The sequence below is a fragment of the Mangifera indica genome, chromosome 6 (genome assembly GCF_011075055.1).
Source record: "Mangifera indica cultivar Alphonso chromosome 6, CATAS_Mindica_2.1, whole genome shotgun sequence".
NCBI classification, from domain to species: domain Eukaryota; kingdom Viridiplantae; phylum Streptophyta; class Magnoliopsida; order Sapindales; family Anacardiaceae; genus Mangifera; species Mangifera indica.
Genome location: NC_058142.1, coordinates 2289958 through 2308000, shown reverse-complemented (window position 1 = coordinate 2308000; position 18043 = coordinate 2289958). Strand labels below are relative to the sequence as shown.

The 18043-nt window shown below is 32.7% G+C and overlaps 1 protein-coding gene, 1 long non-coding RNA gene and 1 pseudogene across 2 annotated transcripts; all 3 read right to left on the bottom strand.

Moving 5' to 3' along the window:
* Window positions 1-783: 783 nt before the first annotated feature.
* LOC123219812 lies at window positions 784-1622 on the bottom strand. The gene is made up of 2 exons (XR_006502911.1): window positions 1407-1622; window positions 784-1123 (listed from the first exon to the last, which is right to left on the bottom strand). It is a non-coding gene; the product is annotated as an uncharacterized LOC123219812 (long non-coding RNA).
* Window positions 1623-8637: 7015 nt separating this feature from the next.
* Window positions 8638-10296, bottom strand: LOC123217979 (adenylate-forming reductase 03009). Its single transcript, XM_044639096.1, is given in 4 exon segments — window positions 8638-8847; window positions 8904-8966; window positions 8968-9410; window positions 9495-10296. Coding segments are annotated over 4 exon segments (1518 nt in total).
* A 5322-nt stretch (window positions 10297-15618) lies between these two features.
* Window positions 15619-18043, bottom strand: LOC123217904 (annotated as a pseudogene).

Sequence of the window (18043 nt, the reverse complement as noted above, 5' to 3'; positions counted from 1 at the left end):
CGTTCCGCAACGGTAGCCGCAATATCAACGAGGAGAACAAGCAGTAGAGACGAATGATCCCGAGGAACACCCAAAAAAAAACAGTACGTGCCTCGCCACGACCTCAACGCCCCACTCCAGACACGATCCGCTCCGAATCCTCTGTGAAACTCCGACGGATAAAATCCACTTCCTCCTTCAACGACCACTCCACAGCCGACCATTCCTTTTCCTCCGACGTATTAAACTGCGTGGATTCGTCTTCCCCTTTCAGCGCGGAATCCTCTGCCAAAGTCAAGGTGTAGGTCTACCTCCACTCCGACGTTCTCCGCCGCTCGAAGTACTTCGCCGCTTTTCTCTTTAATCGCTGACAAAATCCTAGCCGACATTGATAATGACAAAATCCTAACGATTTGATAGATGGCATTTTGGTTTTCACAACTTATTGTACGAGTTTGACAATTCATTAAACCACTTTTGGCTTAAATAAAAATATACATGATTAAAAAAAAAAAAACAAAAGCAACGGGAATCCAAGAGACGTCTTATCATTGATTTTGTTGGCAACTTACAAATTTTTTATTTTTAAACAGGAATGTACAAACAGGAATGTACACAACGGTTTTCAAACCAGAATTGGATGTCCGGTGTTGCAGAATCCATAAAACAAAAAACATTAAAAACCACACGAAGATAAACCTAATAAGAGTACTTTTTATCAAAATTTTTATATAAATTTATTTATAAATAATAATATATTATTATATTATAAATAAGATAATATATTTTTATTTATACATAAAATTTTATTTAAAAATTATAGCCGTAATTTTATTCAACCTAATAATATTGGCAACGGAACGTCATATTTGTTTTGCATGCTTGGATTCTAAATATCACTCCATTGGTCTCATCTGCTTCTTTTGAGAAAGTTATTATATCCCCTTCTTTTAGACATTTGGCCTTTACAAAGGCAAGCCAATCTCTTCCATTAAGAACAGGTTTTGGGTGTGCACCTCTTCTCCAGGTAAAGAGATAAAAACGCCATGGATGCCCTTCCAAGTCTAGGACAGTAAAATTTATTGAGTGATGCTCCTCAGAAATCTTAGGAAAGTGCTCTAAGCTTTCACTTGGGATTGTTAACCTACATAGATATGCCCATTATACAGGGTTTAAAATTATCAGTGAAATCAAACTGTCAAACTTAATAAATTATTGTATAATAAAACTAAAACAATCAAAATTCATATTTATGATTTTATATACATCCTCCAAATGCAATATGCTGGAACCCAAACAAATATATATTTTACTTGAAATTGATGTGTTAGAGAAGTTGATGAGTTTTCTTTGTAGGGATCAAACTTTTTTTTATGTTGTTTTGAATGAGAAAGAAAAGAACTGTAACAAATGGATGATTAACTGACCTCGATGCTACATCTGTGCATGTTAGTGGCTTCGAGAATATATGCACCACCCCCATTCTACACAAGTGTGTTAGTTTTTTGCTCTCTCTAATAGAACGTGATGATATTTATACCGAAGTGTGGGACCAGCTCTTAGCATCAATAATTGAGAATAGTCCGACATATAATTAGTGCTCAAAGAAGAAACCTTTTAACACGCTTTTTGTTGGACCAAGGGGTGGGGTAGGCGTAGTAGGCGTAGGCCCTCTTTGTTTCTCAAAGATCGCCGGTCACACTAAATGACAAAAACACTGTAACTATCACATCAAAGAAAGCAGGGTGCTCTGTCTTCGCCTACGAGGTATAGCCTATAATGCAAGTGAATTTGAGTGCATGCTCAGAGTTCAGGTCACGTGCATCCAGTTTATGGATTTATAATATTAACAAAAACTTTAATATAATTGGAATCTAATGTAGCAGTAAAACTAATTTTTTTTAATCTGTAAAATAGGCACGAAAATAAATGAATTAAAAATTATGTACAAAATTAATAAAGTAAAGTAAATAAAAGTATACAAATAATTTATCATAATTCACCTAAAATTAGAATTTTGTTTCTTAACTATGCTGAAAGAATAAGAGATCACTCTGACAAATTGAAATTTTAAATGATTGTTTTGTTGATCAAACTCTGTAAACATGGTAGGGTATGGATATGAAAATGAAATTCGCATATATTTTGCATAGAAAAATATTTAGTTTGACTGGGTTGCTTAACTTTTATGAATCATAAAAAAAGTCTTGACGGCTTGATTGAAAACTATACTTTTTCTAACATCCGATTGAATCAGAAATTGACTTACAGTCCAGTCTTATTGTTATTAAAAATTAATTTGGTATAAGTCTTGGTCAAAAAAATGGGTGAAATGGCTGAACCAGGCAAAATTGACAGAGTCAGGTTCGACAAATTCTTATTACCTTAACCTTTAATTTTAATTTTTCTTCTATTTTTTGAGTTTTTTTAATAAATTGAAATTTATGTTTCAAATAAATAAATATACTTTATTGTTATTGATAATTATACAAATTTGTTTCATATAATTTATGGTTAAAGCAAATGTTAAATATTTAATATTATTTAATAAGTTGAACCGATCATGATTAAATCATAAATTAGTGAGAAGTCAAGTCGATCACACTCCAGTTTTAAAAATACTGGAAAACCAGGCAACCCCAACCTCTGATATTTCAAGCGGTGGTGTGGTCCTTTTCTTTGACTTTTATAGATAACACTCACCAATCATCTTTACTAAACCAGCATCAGACTCATTGCAGAATATTCAACTGCATGTGCTGTTGTATGCATTGTCAAACATTATTGGGACAGCTTTTAGCATCAATAATCTGAGAAAAGATTGAGTAGGCGTAGGCCCTCTTTGTTTCTTATGTTGTTTTGATTGAAAAAGAAAAGAACAACAGCAAATGGATGATTGGCTGACCTCAATTCTACATCTGTGCATGTCAGTGGCTTCCAGAATATATGCATCATTGTACAAGTGTTGTCTTAATTATGTTCTTTCTTCAATAACGTGATAGCCCTTCATCAGGTGATATTAATTTATACTAATTATTCATCGATGTCATTTTCAATCCAAGATTGCAAAGATACCCAGAATTTTAGAATATCCGTAGCTTTACTTGATATGGACGGCACATGCGGCTTCCGTAATCTACTTACTGTTTTCCAGTTTTGTCAATTAAAACTTCTGGATGAAATGTGGTAGCTATTGAATCATTACAAAATATTCAACTGCATGTGCATCAAATTTATGCATTCTTCGATCAAATTTAATTGAATAGCTCGTAGCATCAAATTTATCCCTCAGATCACCCCCTTATTTTTTGAGAGGTGATTCAAGGATTGAGCTGCAGAGTGATAAAGTTGCCCAACATTTACGCAAATTAAGCGGTAGATAATGTTCCAAGATCAGAGGGGTCTTTCTCTTAACTTTGTTTTTCACTTTTAGTACAATAGCATGTCAATCAAATGCAACTTTGATATAAAAATTGAAAGAGAATTGAAAAGTGACTGAGACGTTTCTAAAGTTCACCTTTCAATCCTCTTTCAATTTTTCTACGTCAAACACTTGATTCATTGGCTATGATTATCAAGGGTTTCACTTGTCAATTCTCTTTCGATTGTCCATTTGAAAAGCTAGTACCGAATTATCTTCTTGTCATCTTATGGCTATGATTAATACATGTGTGTGCATTTCCAGTACCCTTATCTTTTTTATCTCCCGTATATTTAGGCTATGATTATTTCTCCTAAATTTGATTGGATTCTTTTGTAACTATAGATACCATCATGAATCAAGGGTTGCATTTCACGAGACAACAATTCATTTTGACAATTACATCACTAATCTTCTTTTCAATATTTTTTCTCTCTCCCATTCATCTAGTCTAAATTTGAATGGAGAATTAATTATTATATAATATGTTTGTATTTTAAAGTAGTTAGCTGGTATATACAAACTCAACCAATGTCCTTTTCAGTTAACCAAAGTAAACTGAAGAAAATCTAGCAACCCAGATTCTTTCTCTTTCTTGTCGCTTTCTTCTTGAATCCCAGTCTCCAAATCTTATCCCAAGTTATCTCAACCACTGTTCATGCAGGCCAACCAACTCGATCAAATTGGCTTCACAGAAACTTCTTATCACACTAAATGACAAACAACACAGTTGAACTTAATTGTATTAGAATCTGTTGCTTTTTTTGGTAGAATTATACATTAAAAGACCAATGATACCATCTCACTTTTTCTTGTTTGAGACAGGTGTTAAAATTATTAGATTGAAATGGCATTTTAAAAACGTGATTGCTCAGAAGAAAAAATTATAACATTGATCACATGACGCTTTAATTATTATATCAAAGAAAGAATAGCGTGCTTCATTGGCCTGTCTTCACATAGGAATTTGAGTGCATGCTCAGAATTTTGCTCATGTGCATCCACGTTTATGAATTTTGTAATAATATTAATAAAAACTTTGACAAAGAAACTTCTATCTACAAATCTAACCAAAAAAAAAAAAACCTTTGCTATAATTGGAATCTAATATAGCAGTAAAGCTTTTTTTTTTTTTAAAATCAAAATAATAGGCACGTAAATAGATGAATCAAAAATTATGTACGGAATTAATAAAATAAATAATTATACAATAAAAGAAAGAATGCAAGTGGTTTATCTTAATTCACCCAAAATTAAAATTTTGTTTCTTTAATATGATGAAAGAGTGAGAGATCACTCTGACAAGTTAGAATTTTAAAAGATTGTTTTGTTGATGTAATTCTAGAGATGTGATAGGGTATAGACATGAAAACAAATTGATTTAGATTAAATTAAAATTAGAACCACATTATATTTAAAATTAGATTAAATTAATTAGTTTAATCAAAAATCAACTTATGATTTAGTTTGATTGTTACTAAAAATTCATTTAGTGTAAATTTTAATCAAATTTAGTTAGAACTAGTTAATTAGATGAACCAGACAAAACTAGTAAAAACCTGATTTGATGAAGTTTGTTACCCTACTTATTAATTTTAATTTTTAAGGTTTTTTAATGAATTAAATTTTATGTTTTAAAAAATAAATATATTTTTCTATTAATAATTATACAAATCTATTTTTATTAAATCTCATAAATTTTATATTTAAAAAATATATGAAAAATTTGATATTATTTAATAAATTTATTATAATTTAATAATAAATTAAAACACTTAAAACATAAACGAATGAGATGCCCGATTTTTAATAAAAAAGCAGGCAACACCAACCTCTGGTATTTCACGTGGTGGTCTTGTCCTTTTATTTGAATTTGATGCATGACAGTCCCAATCATGTTTACCAAACCAGCATCAGCCGACGCGTATAAATCCACACCATGTTCATTCTTTCATCTTTAACTCTGTCTTTGATGAGGTTTGTCCTAACCGCCATTTAAAAGGGTACGTGAAATTGTTTTGATGACATTGTAATATCTAATATTCAGGGATATTATTGTAGTTCAAGTGAATATATGAAACCACTGTTGTTCTATTATAACATCTCTGATATTAATGTAATATCTATTATTCATAAACGTCATTGTAGTTCAAGTGAATATATGAAACTATTTTGATACTATTATAACATTTTGATCTAATAACATAATTTATTATTAAAATATTAGTTATTTTGGACAAAAAATTTTATTCAGAATGGTTTTATTTTTGTGATTTATAATTTAGAACTTATTTCGATAGTTTAAAAAGTTTTTAAACTATTTAACCAATCAAATCCTCTTATTTTTAATCAATATAAGAGATACAAATAGAATAGAGATAGACCAAATAATTCTCTCATATTTTACTGATGTGAGATTTATTTAAATGCATCACACGTTTGCTCCTGCTTTATGTTACAATTTTAATTTTTCATGGAAGCTGCAAACAACCTCGGCTAAATTGTTCAACCCAGCCCAACCCCATCTCAGTTCTCAGCTGCTGCCTGTAGCGGAACTCTTGGACACCACTTGGCTCGGTGACTGGTTGAGATTGGTGTGAGAGATGTGTTCTTGGTTCCTAGTGACTAGAGGTGTCGATAGGCCGAGCTGTGCTGGCTCAGGGTCGGCCTATCGGGCTAATGGGTTGGGCTCAAAACCCAAACATGAGTGGGTTTTCGAGCCTGATCGACCCATTAATATATAAAAGCCCAATGCTCGGCCCATATAAAAATGGGTCAGACTTTAAATATTTTTAAAAAATTATTTAAAATTTTTAAACACAAATTATTTTTCAAATTATAAAACATAAATAAATATATACTATGATAATATTTAAATGGATTTAATTCATTTGATACTTAATCCATTTATAATATTTTGTAATGATAAAATTAAAATAAAAATAAAATTATAAACACAAAGAATTATTATTTATGAATTCAAATATTTTCTGAAAGATAATTGATGAGAGAAAATGAGATTGAAAATATAATGAAATAATTGAGATTGAGAGATTTGTAAATGAAAGTGAAAATGAAGAAAAATTGAATAGGTTTATATAAAAATTAATTAATTAATTAAAAATTTACAAAAAAAAAATGAAGGCGAAGGGCAGAAGCCTTCTTTCCCTCTGCCTAACAAGGCCTCCGACAGAAGGCAGACGCAGAAGGATACATAAGACAAAAGTCTTGCTTCTGCCAGCAAAAATTAAAAAAAAAAAAATTTTAAACAGTATCGGGCTCGGGCGGGGCCAACCAATGAGCTTAATATTAAAGCCTGAGGCTAGGCCCATGGGTCTAGCCCGGTATACTACAGTACCAGACCGGATTTTCTTATGTCGTGCTTTTTTTTTGTGTTTTGTGTCAGAGCTCCACTCGACCCAGCCCAATTGACGTGTCTACTGGTAACTTCAACTTGACACTCTTGGATCATCTTATAGCAGAGCCTGGTTGAACTTAATTGGCTGCTGCAACGAACTCAATGCCGGGTATGCTGCTGATGGGTACGCACGTGCCAAGGGTGTGGGTGCATGTGCGGTGACGTTCACTGTCGGTGGACTTAGTGTACTGAATGCTATAGCTGGCGCTTACAGTGAGAATTTGCCGGTGATATGTATTGTTGGTGGGCCTAACTCTAATCATACAATTGGGTTGCCGGATTTTTCCCGAGAGCACAGGTGTTTTCAAACTGTCACATGTATTCAGGTAACTTTCATGTTAAAACACGGATTATGGTTTTGGATCAGTTATTCAATTATGTGTTGTAGTTTTAGATGATAGTGGAAATTAATTAATGTGATTATGTATGCTGATTTAGGCTGTGATGAATAACTTGGATGATGCAGACGAGCAAATTGACAAGGCCATTTCTACCGCTTTGAAGGAAAGCAAACCGGCTTATATCAGTATAGCCTGTAATTTGCCTGGAATTCCCCATCCCACTTTCGCTAGGGACCCTGTGCCATTCTATCTTGCTCCGAAGTATGAATACTCTCTCATTGTTAGTTTTATGTTTCTAAGTTTATTTGAATTTGATGCTTATGTCATTCTGTATATGTTTAATGGACAAATTTATGCTCTTTCTAATTAGTTTCGATGGGATTTTGAAGTTTATTTAGACTTGAGATACTTACCCGTGAGTAAATGCAGATTGTGGTTTTCTTTTGGTAGCGCAAGGAGAGGCTTAATGGCAATGAAACAAATTAGAATTTTGATCTCTAAATTAATATGTGTAGGTATACTGTTAGCCAAAATCATTTAGAACTCAAATAAAATTAACTTAATTAATAACCCAAATAATTTACTTTGATCACGACTTGAAATTTTGTTAATTATTAATAACCCAAAATTATCTTTCTCAAATGAGTTTATTTTTATTAAGAAAAACAAATAAGAGATGCCTTTCCGAAAATCATTTCAAATTTGACGAAGGAAATTTTGATCACCTATTTGAATTTGGTTTTGTCAAATTTACCCTAATTTATTTTATTAGGTCAAACAAGTATTTATCAAAATGTAAAAAAAAATTACTTCGGAGTTGCATTTACATGTATGATGGAAGACGACACCAGTGTATTGTCGTCTCACTCTAAATGATTAAAACATATAATAAGAAAAGAAAGCTATTTGCTTCAAGAAAGTTGCTCATGATGAATTACAAGACCGATGATGCAATTATCGCATCAAGCATATGTTAAAAAGACTCTTTGAACTATAAAAACTATATGGGATCTCTTAGTTATTAATTATATAATAATGAACTATTTTAATAACCTTGCTTGTTTACAAGTGAAGCATCCAAAAACATTAAAATATGAACAGCTTCCGTAGACAAGATAAAAGTATAAATATATATGCACGCAACAAAAAGTAAACGACATTAAATATATGACTAGCTTCCGCAGATAAGATAAATTAATTTATATGAAGAAATAATAAGTATAAATTTGAATATAAACGGAAATATATTTTTAAATAATTTTAAATTAGAAATATATTATTGTTTTTTTATGTGTATAATATCATTTAAATTATATGAATAAATATTATAATATATAATAAAATTATATATATTTAAATGATATACTATTACAGGATGAAATGCACAAATAAATATCTAGAGGGACCCAAACTTGGTGAATATAACTTATGCGAGTAAATTGTGCAGTTACCGTCCGGAAGATAAAAGAGAAAAAAAATCAAGAATCCCAAATGGGACCGAAGGCTGGAATTCCTGCAGACTTGCACGCATTGACAACATCTCTGCTGCCTTCTGGATTGCTTGTAACAACAACGACTTGAGCTCCCCATCTTTTAGCAGCATCTACGCTCATTTGAGACACATTTGGACGACCAAACACAGCCGTGTCATGCAATATCACCTTGTCTTTGGGATGCCCACTTACCATCTGCATAATTTCTTTACCAAAGTTTTGTTCAATCCCTTTAGTCACCCAAACCAAACAAACATTAGCTCTACATGGCTGCAACAAGAACGATAAAAACACGCAAATCCCAGAACCTGTTGCAACCAACAGAACCCTCTCGTACATGTTTGTTAGATAAGGCAGGCCCGCAAAGTGCACCTGGCGAACCCACAAATGGCTTGGTGGGTTTGACACTAAGGACTTTGTAAAGTCACCAACTGCTCCAGCGAGCATCATGTGTTGTGTTTTCCCGTCAGAAATAATACCAAAAGCGTGCCATTCCGAAAATGGCGATGGACTAATCCTTCCTAATATACCGGCTTTGATTCCCCCTTCAAATTTAATGATAGAGGCATGACCTGAAGGAGAAGAGACCTCAACAGGTATGCGTCTCACTGTCAACCAGGGTAGAATAATTAGTACTGTGATGGCTGCGGTGAACCAAAATTTTTGCTGTTTGATAAGCGTTGAACCAAGTTCATTTCTAAAGGATTTTGTTTTCGGGTCATAAGAGATTGTAAGGATGACAAATGCCCACAAGAGACCAAGCGCAGTCCATCCTGCAAACCTATGAATCCTTTCGAATACATTATGATGGAGATGACGAAGAAGAGGGAATGCAGCCAATGAGGAGAGACAGAGAAGAGAAAGAATAGCAGTGGCTACGCCTATGATCTCTGGAGAAGCGTTTTCTCTGTCTTTGAGCGTGAGGAATAAAGCATAGATAAGCCAGCAAACTGATGAAACTCCACAACCGCTATGTATACCACCAAGACTCTGAAGCAAAGAAGTGGTAGCGGTTTTTATAGGGAGAGGAACCCAAGACCTCCCCAATATTTTGACTGCGAGCCAAAAAACAATTCGCAGGAAGGCCTCGCTTCTGCAAAGTGTCAAAGCAAAAATATTAGCGGTGGAAAAAAGGGCAGCTCTATTTCTGGCATATGGGAAATTGCCAGTGACTGCAAGAACCAAGCCAGTAATGTTCAGGATTAAGCAAACTGCAAAGAGTCGCTTGTAAACCGTGAACAATCCTTGATCAAGCAAAATTACCGACAACCTTGATTCTTGCTTACGTGGAGCATTTGCTGTTTGGTCACGTTTGCTAGCCACTGGAATGATTGGTTTGTGGTCTTTCTCTTCGTTTTTCCCTTCTTCTAAGTTTTTCAGCGAGATATAGCTTTCATCATCACTATCAACGTCTTCTGCATCAAGGTCAAGATCACAGAAGTGGCTACTGGCTCGGCTCACAGATTTTTGTATCGAAGAAGGGAACACTTTAGAGGAGTTGCCATAAATATTCCATGAAGGCCAGAATTTCTTGCTGGTGTAGGGTTCATTTTCTGGTGCTGCAGTGATTGCAAATGGATCAGCTCGAGGCTTAATCTCAAATGTCACACCTCTGCAACTAGAGAACCTCACTTGATTTTGCATATTTACCTCTCAGAGCAACCGGAAATTTAATATAGTCAGAGAAGGTAAAGATATAAAGTAAGTAATATGAGTGCAGTTGTGGTCATTATGGGGAAGCCATAGTTTCTATTTATAGGCCTTTGGTAGCAGCTCGGAGGCGATTCTATTTCTTTATTTGTCTTACATTGATGATGACTTTGTCAAAATTTATGCCACCTGAGGTAGCTTTTGAAGATGATTGCTGATGAGCACTTACAGCGACTGAATACTGACAAGAAACTCAGCAATTCTAAAGATGATGACATTGATGATGACTTTGTCAAAATTGACAAGAAACACGATTTTCTGAAGACTAATAATAAATGAGAAAAAAGGAAAAATAAAAAATAGACTATGAAAGATAAAAAGAAAAACGGAAAGTAATTAAGTTAAATATGCATATTTTTTATATTATTAAGAATATAAATGATATTAATTCTATTATATGTCATATAAAATGATAAAAATACATTTTAACATTTAAAACTAATTTTTAATTTTATAAGATTATTGAAAACGAACTTTTTAAACTTAGGAATGAGACAAGTTGTTTCATCAAAGTTTGTGTGGGACATAGTCATTTGGCTGCTAATTTGTGAAGAAAATTTTCACCTTCAATGTACTCCATATTTCTTACGTTATTCCACTAAGGTGTTACCCAATGATCAAGATGATTGAAATTAGACCATACACAAAGTTTTTTTCTAAAACCTTTAATCTTCTTATATTGATTACGTATTGACATTATTCTTAATCTTTGCAACAGTTTGATTGAATTTGCAGTGCAACCTGTAAATTTTAACGATCTATATTCTATACTTGGAGTTATTAAGAAACTTTGTCTCTAACCTCATTTAGACAAGATGTCCCAAAGTTTCGTAATACAAGCAAATAATACCTATTTAAGGAGGTTATTTTTTGTGACTTATCAGCAATAAGATAATGGTTAGTATCTTCTGCTATTATCTTCTTAAAAAGGGCCTGAGTTAGTGTAGCTAAAGAAAAGGAAACAGTGGACTCGCGAAAGTAGAAAGGAAGAAAAATGACCAAGATTTTGGATGGTTAATTCTACTGCTGAGTGAACAGTTCTATGGATAATCATTTTAGTTATTTAAGTTTGAAATGGTCTACGTATATGATTCATGCATGACCTTATTCATAAGTTTCGATTGATGTTTTTACCAAGTCTTCTGAAATCTAATCTCAGACATGCTCTGGTGGAGTATCCTTATAGCAATAAGTCACGCATCCAAGGTTTGTCTATTTTCGCGGAAAAGAAGAAGACTAGTTCAAAAGCCATGGAATTCGGCAGGCCCGATGTATTCATTATCTATAGAATATGCGTGTTATCTTGTCAATCAGACGAATGCTTTTTATCTGCAAGACATTCAGTCAATTGATAACATAGTTAATTGAAAAAAAGAGCGTAATTTAGATAAGAAACTACAAGAAAACTTCTTAGAGAATTCGGGTATTTCAAGAAACGATTGTTTATCTATACGAAAACAATTGTTTAAATATGAGACCGAGACTTGCTAGTGTCCATAAACAGTAGGAAAAATCTGAGAAAATTTTAACTAAATCTTGTTCTTTCATCTTGTTAACATGCATCATCGATCTATCAAAATCTACAGTTTTTAAACTTAGATGTCTGCAAAAGAAAATAACCCTCCTTAAAAAGGTGTGGACTTAGTCTTAATGCCATTCTAATGTCAGTTACCTTCCAAATGCATGCCTCCGTTATCAATTGATGTGTAAGATGCCGTATTATATTGTTTAACCCTACAATTTCATCTCGTTAATTAGCTTCAATGACTAGGTAGTGGACATAACTTTTACTTAGGGAAGTTTATTTCCATCAATAAGAAAGATTAAAATGGCCAAATCCATTTTCTTTTATGAAGTCTTCCATTCATTTAGCTAGTTGAACCAAAAGACAAGTTAGTTTTCCATTGTTATCTTCTTTATCTTAACGTTTTCTTTTTTTCGAAAATCACATATTTGGTTCCACATACAAACAGTACATTTTGACCTAGAGTAACAACTAAGGATCGACTTTTTGACTTTTTGAAGCAAAGTCTTCTTTCATATGATCAACTTACAGACAATTTTCCCCGATACAAACCAAATAGTTTGTCCATGAATCAATTACTAAACCATTTTAATCTTTTTGCTCATAGCCTTCTGCCAAAGTAGTTGGCTTGAAAATATGAATATTGACTCTTTTGGCCAACCCAAAATTATGGGAACCAAATTTTTATTGCCAAGGGTGGCTCACTTTGTTGTACTAGCTGACATTGTGAATTAGTCATTGTCTAAGCTATGTTGCTCATTGCCAAGCCTACTTTTTATTTTCTCTGTATGCATTGTAGACATTACAAGTTGAAGTACTTCCCTTTTTGAACGAGAAAGATGCAAAAAAACAAAGAAAAAAAGTTGCTTGAAATTCAGAAAAGACCAGGTCTTACGCTTCTTTTATTCAAATTCTGTGTTTATTTTTTTTTTTCTCCTGTTACACAGATGTTCTGTAATCTGAAAGAGTAGATGCTGCAGTACTTCCACAGCCATGCACCAGGTCTGCAGAAATGATGAACTTTCAATCCTACAGAATATAATTGCTATGATAAAATATTGCAACTTGGCCTTTTCGGTGGTCGATCGTGGGGACTTTGACACTGGAACTAATATGGAAAAAGACTTGCAGTGTAACGGGTCCAAATATACGTATCTAAGCCATGACTAGGTTTATTTATTTAATTCACAAACATACAAATATTTTATCACGGCAAATATATTCTGCAACATATTTAATTAACAACGTCAAATGTAAAAATACCTTATATTTATTAAATTAATGGCCCTGACGTTTATGAACAATCCCAGTACTCCTTTTTGTATAATGACTTTGTCAACTTATACAATTTCTATCCCAGAGATTTTAAAAAATTGTGGCGCATTTCAATATTATCATAATTATTGTGATTTGTGAATGTGTTTTGGTGGGAAACTGAACTGATTTCAAGCATTGTAAGAGCTACTAAGGAGATTTATTAGAGTTTCTTTACCTCTATATCTTCATTTTATTGATGCACTCAACATTTGCAAACTACTGAGACTGTAAGCTTTTTATTAATCTCTTTTTGGATCATGCTTTGGGTCTAATCATAGAGTTTAGGGTTTTGAATTTTGGGTTTAAGAGTTAGAATAAATGTATGCTTGCATGATTCCACAGAGACGAAAAAGGTTATGTGAAATGCAACATTTTTCAAAAAAGTTACTGAAATAATCGTCTTATTAGTGTGTCCATTGATTATATATTCTTTTAACCACTTTAATGCCTAAATTGTTGACATTGACCAAGTCTGCTGGAATTAATTAATTAAGCTATATATATTCAATAGACGTTAAGTTGAAGCAAGGGGAGGTAGTTTACGAATTGGTCAGCAGCTTTTGGAATGCTCCCTGGTAAAATGCATTATTAATATTACACTTGGCCTAGCTACTTAGCATATATAGCTTTGCTTACGCTGCAATTCTGAATATTATATTTGTTTTTATAGAATTGTTTTCATATAATAGAATGACCGAAGATATAATATTTTTAGATAAATCTTATATCGATAAAGTATAAGAGAAATATTAGATAAATCAAAATGTATTTTGATTTATAAAACATAAAAACAAAATTATAATCAATTATATATCTAAAGTAGATGATATCTTAACAATGAATTAAGTTGCTTATAGCAAACCAACACAATCTGAGAGTTATTTTCATGACTTGGTTAAGATGATTACCTCATATGCATGCATTGTCCAGGGGTTAGATTATTTAATTATTTATCAAACTGACTAATTAAACTTCTCCTGAAATTAGTGCTCCCAATTAAGCATTGAAGATATATAATAACAAAAGAATATTGATTAGCAATTTAGCATAGAATGTCTTCATTCTTAATTATCCCCACAGGTGAAGATTTTCAAAGTTGATTTAAATTTGCTGAGATGTTGATTTACAATGTTTGTATGTTTTCTTCTCTTGTCCGTTGCTGTGTATTGCTAATACTTAATGACACCGTTAACCATATAAACTCTTGCAATTATACAACTCGTTGTTCATTCATAGAAAAAATCTATCTCCTCTTTCTCAAAATATCTATTTGTTTATCCTGTTTCAATTTGCTCTCAAACCCTATTTTATAGCTTTCAAATCTTTTCGTAGTGTCAGAGTCATAAGAACAAACATCATATTATGGCTAATCTATCATCGCAATCCTCTTCTACAACAACTTTACCAGGAAAAACAAATGATTATTCCATTATTTCTATAAACCCTAATATCAATACTTCTTCAACAGTTTTCTGATCAAACCCTCAAGTCATCTCTTTGCTATTGGCACAATCAAATTTCAAGTTCCAAACATCTTCTTAAGTTTTATTTGTTGTCAATGTGCATCAAATAGAAGATTAACTAATCGTTTTGTTACCTTAATTATATCTTTTTTTACAAGTAAGGTCTCAGATAATTCTAACTCTAATTCATCGTTTATCAGAAGGTAAATATTGATTTTGTTATGGAAGAAAGTTGATAAACTATTGGTTAATTGGTTACTTGCATTGGACTCTCAAGAAATTTTTAGTATAATATATATCCAATGTCAATTTTCCATAGAAATATGGACAACATTAGAGAAAGAATTTGTAAGTGAATCTAAGTCACAAGTGTTGTATGTTAGAACCTTATTGCAAACCACTAGGAAAGATAGCTAGAGCATCAATAATTACATACCTATAGAGTGAAGGGATATTTTGAAACCTTAGCTTTAGGTGGTCATTACGTTTTTGATGAAGAGCTCATAAACTGTTGCTATTCTCATTGCTAGGATAGATTCCAACATGGATTCACTTAGCTTGTAAGATGCTCAGTATTTTTTGCAAAAGTAACAGTGGAAAAACTGCTAATTCGTTTAAGAAATATTCAATGAAATTTAGGAATTGAAACTATATATGTTGTACGTGTTATTGCTGTATTTCTTCGATTATATAGCCAATAATTATTTTAAGAATAAATAAAGTGAGACATGCGACTGTACGAGGTTAAGAACAAATTAAATTGGTGTAATTATAACCTTAATTTATATATTTCTATATAATTATTTTTTAATTATTTAAGAAATGTACATGTATATTATTTTATGAAACTTCAAATATTTTTCAATTAGTTTTATTTCCTAAGCATATACTTAATTAGTTTATGATGACGAAAACCAGATTTAATTAATGATTAAGTGTTTAATTATGTCTTCAGTCTTTATCATCGTTGTGATCCATCAACTTCCAAGAACCATCTGGCTGTTGCACCATGCCCTTATTCTTCTGAATCCTCCATGAACCTGGCACAAGACATTCATCCTTCAAGCTATCGGTTGCTTTGTTAACGAGTGCAACATCTCGATTGACCTCCAACTTAAACCCTCCTTTTCTCCCTTGTGTTCCCGCGACTCCATGCAGATAAATCTCCAAATTATGCCAACTTGACAAATTTCCAGGCTTCTTTAAGTAGTGTGATTTTGCAGTATCAATTTCCAACTCTTCTCCCACATCGGCGAACCCTATCAGTGGATATTTAGGAACCATATCTAATTTATTACTGACGCGTAAGGCTCGAAGACCTTGATAACCAGAAAACACCCTCTTGAATCTTGAGTTACCAACGCGAGGACTGGCAAATACAATTGCTGTGACAAGACAGACTTTGTTTGGCAGGCCTTTGAGCCTGTTGAGCCCATTGGAAACTATATCAACCGCGTTTAGGGTTGCTAATGCTGCACCTAAGCTGTGGCCAGTTATGGTTATGCTCATTTCCTCATTCTTGAATTTCTCCACCAGTCTGCTAACTTCATGAAGCACCTAGAGTAAGATCAAGAAAATAGATGAGTAAACTTAAAAACTTACTTCTATGGGGTTAATTTTGTATAACATGAATAAAGGGCTAGGAAGCATGGGGAAACACCTTGAAACTGATATAAAACATTTTGGGGCGTTTTAGAAATATAAAAAATTTTGAAATGCTTTAATTTTTTGTAAACCGATTAAAAATCAATTTTAAGTTTTCCTCTCCTTTAAAATTTCGAACCTTAACTCTGATTTTGCTCATGTTTTCTCTAACATCTAAAGTTTCTCTTATGTCTGACATATTAAAACTCATATCCCCTTCATTCCCGATTTCTTAAACTATCTATAAACATTCAAAAAATTGATTTTGTCAGATTTGAAATACACTTTTTATTTAATTATCAGCTAATAAAATAAGTTGGTTATATGCACACCTTGGTATTACTTAAAAGCTACTATATTTCTAATACATGTTGTATTTTTTAATAAAATTTTGTATTTATTAAAAAACCTTCTATAATTTTCATATTTATAGGATTCTCCACATTTCCCTTTACTATTCTTTTCAAAAAGTACATTTATGCGTTTCTACCTTTTAGCATTTCTGTTTCCACTTTTCCATGTTACATAGATAAAGGGTGCCTTTGTTTAATGTTATTGATCTTCCTCACATTTTAGATAAATAATAATGTGCAGAAAACTTACCTGGTCTCTGGCACTGCCCTTATTGAAGTGAGAACGTGGGTCATCAGAGGTGTAAATAGAGTACCAACCTTGATGCACCTTGGGTTTATATTCAGTATCATCATCATGAAAAATTTTCTCTGCAGAGACTAAGGGTGTGCTTGGTTAAGGTTTTTAAGATTACATTGGTAATCTATCTTTTATTTTCTTGTTTGATTTGTCAGTAATAAAAGATTACAGTAATCTTCTATTACTAATGCTGACGTGGCAGGTACTATAGATGGTAATCTGATTACCACCTTCACTTTAGGTATTTAAAGATTACTGGGGTAATCTTTAATTTATTATAGAAAAATTATTATTTATTAATTTTTTGAGATAAAAATAAATTTATTTTTAATTAATATGACAAATAATATAAAAAATATTTAAAAATAATTATATTCAAGGGCATTTAAGTAAAATAATTTACTAGTAATCTTTTATTACCTTTAACCAAACACAATAATTATTTATACCTATCAAATTTTATCAAATATAGTAATCATTTATACCTAGTAATCTTCTAAGTAATCTATCTTCAAGGTAATCTTTCTATTTTAGTAATCAAACATTACTCAAACCAAACGCCCTCTAAATGAAATTGAAGATCATTAACCCACTCTAGGGTTCATACTGTTCCTCTCCAAGCAATCACAATGTCCCGCCTCCCTAACACAGCCTTTCCTTCATCCGTAGCCACTGCAACGTACCCCATCCAATTCGATTCCTTGCAGCAAGCTTGCCTTGATAAAGACTTTGTGATAAATGCGTCAGGGACTTGGATTTCAGATGTTGCAAACAAGAATTTGGTGACGTTGTACTTGTAAGGATTGCCCTTCTTCAATCCCACCTTGGAGAAGAAATCTCTCTTTGCATACAGGCTATCTCCAAGAAATTTAGAGGCCTTCTCTGCATCGAATGTGTCATACGTAGCTTGTGCCATTTCTCCATAGTGAATAATATACCTCCGAAGATCAATGTTTAGAGGATCCAACAAGCCCTCCCAGTTATTTTCTCCACTTAGATGCCTCCATCTTTTCGCCATGCTATCCACAGTTCCCATTTTCTGCTTCTTACCAAACCACCTTCTGAGGAATTGTTTTTCCAT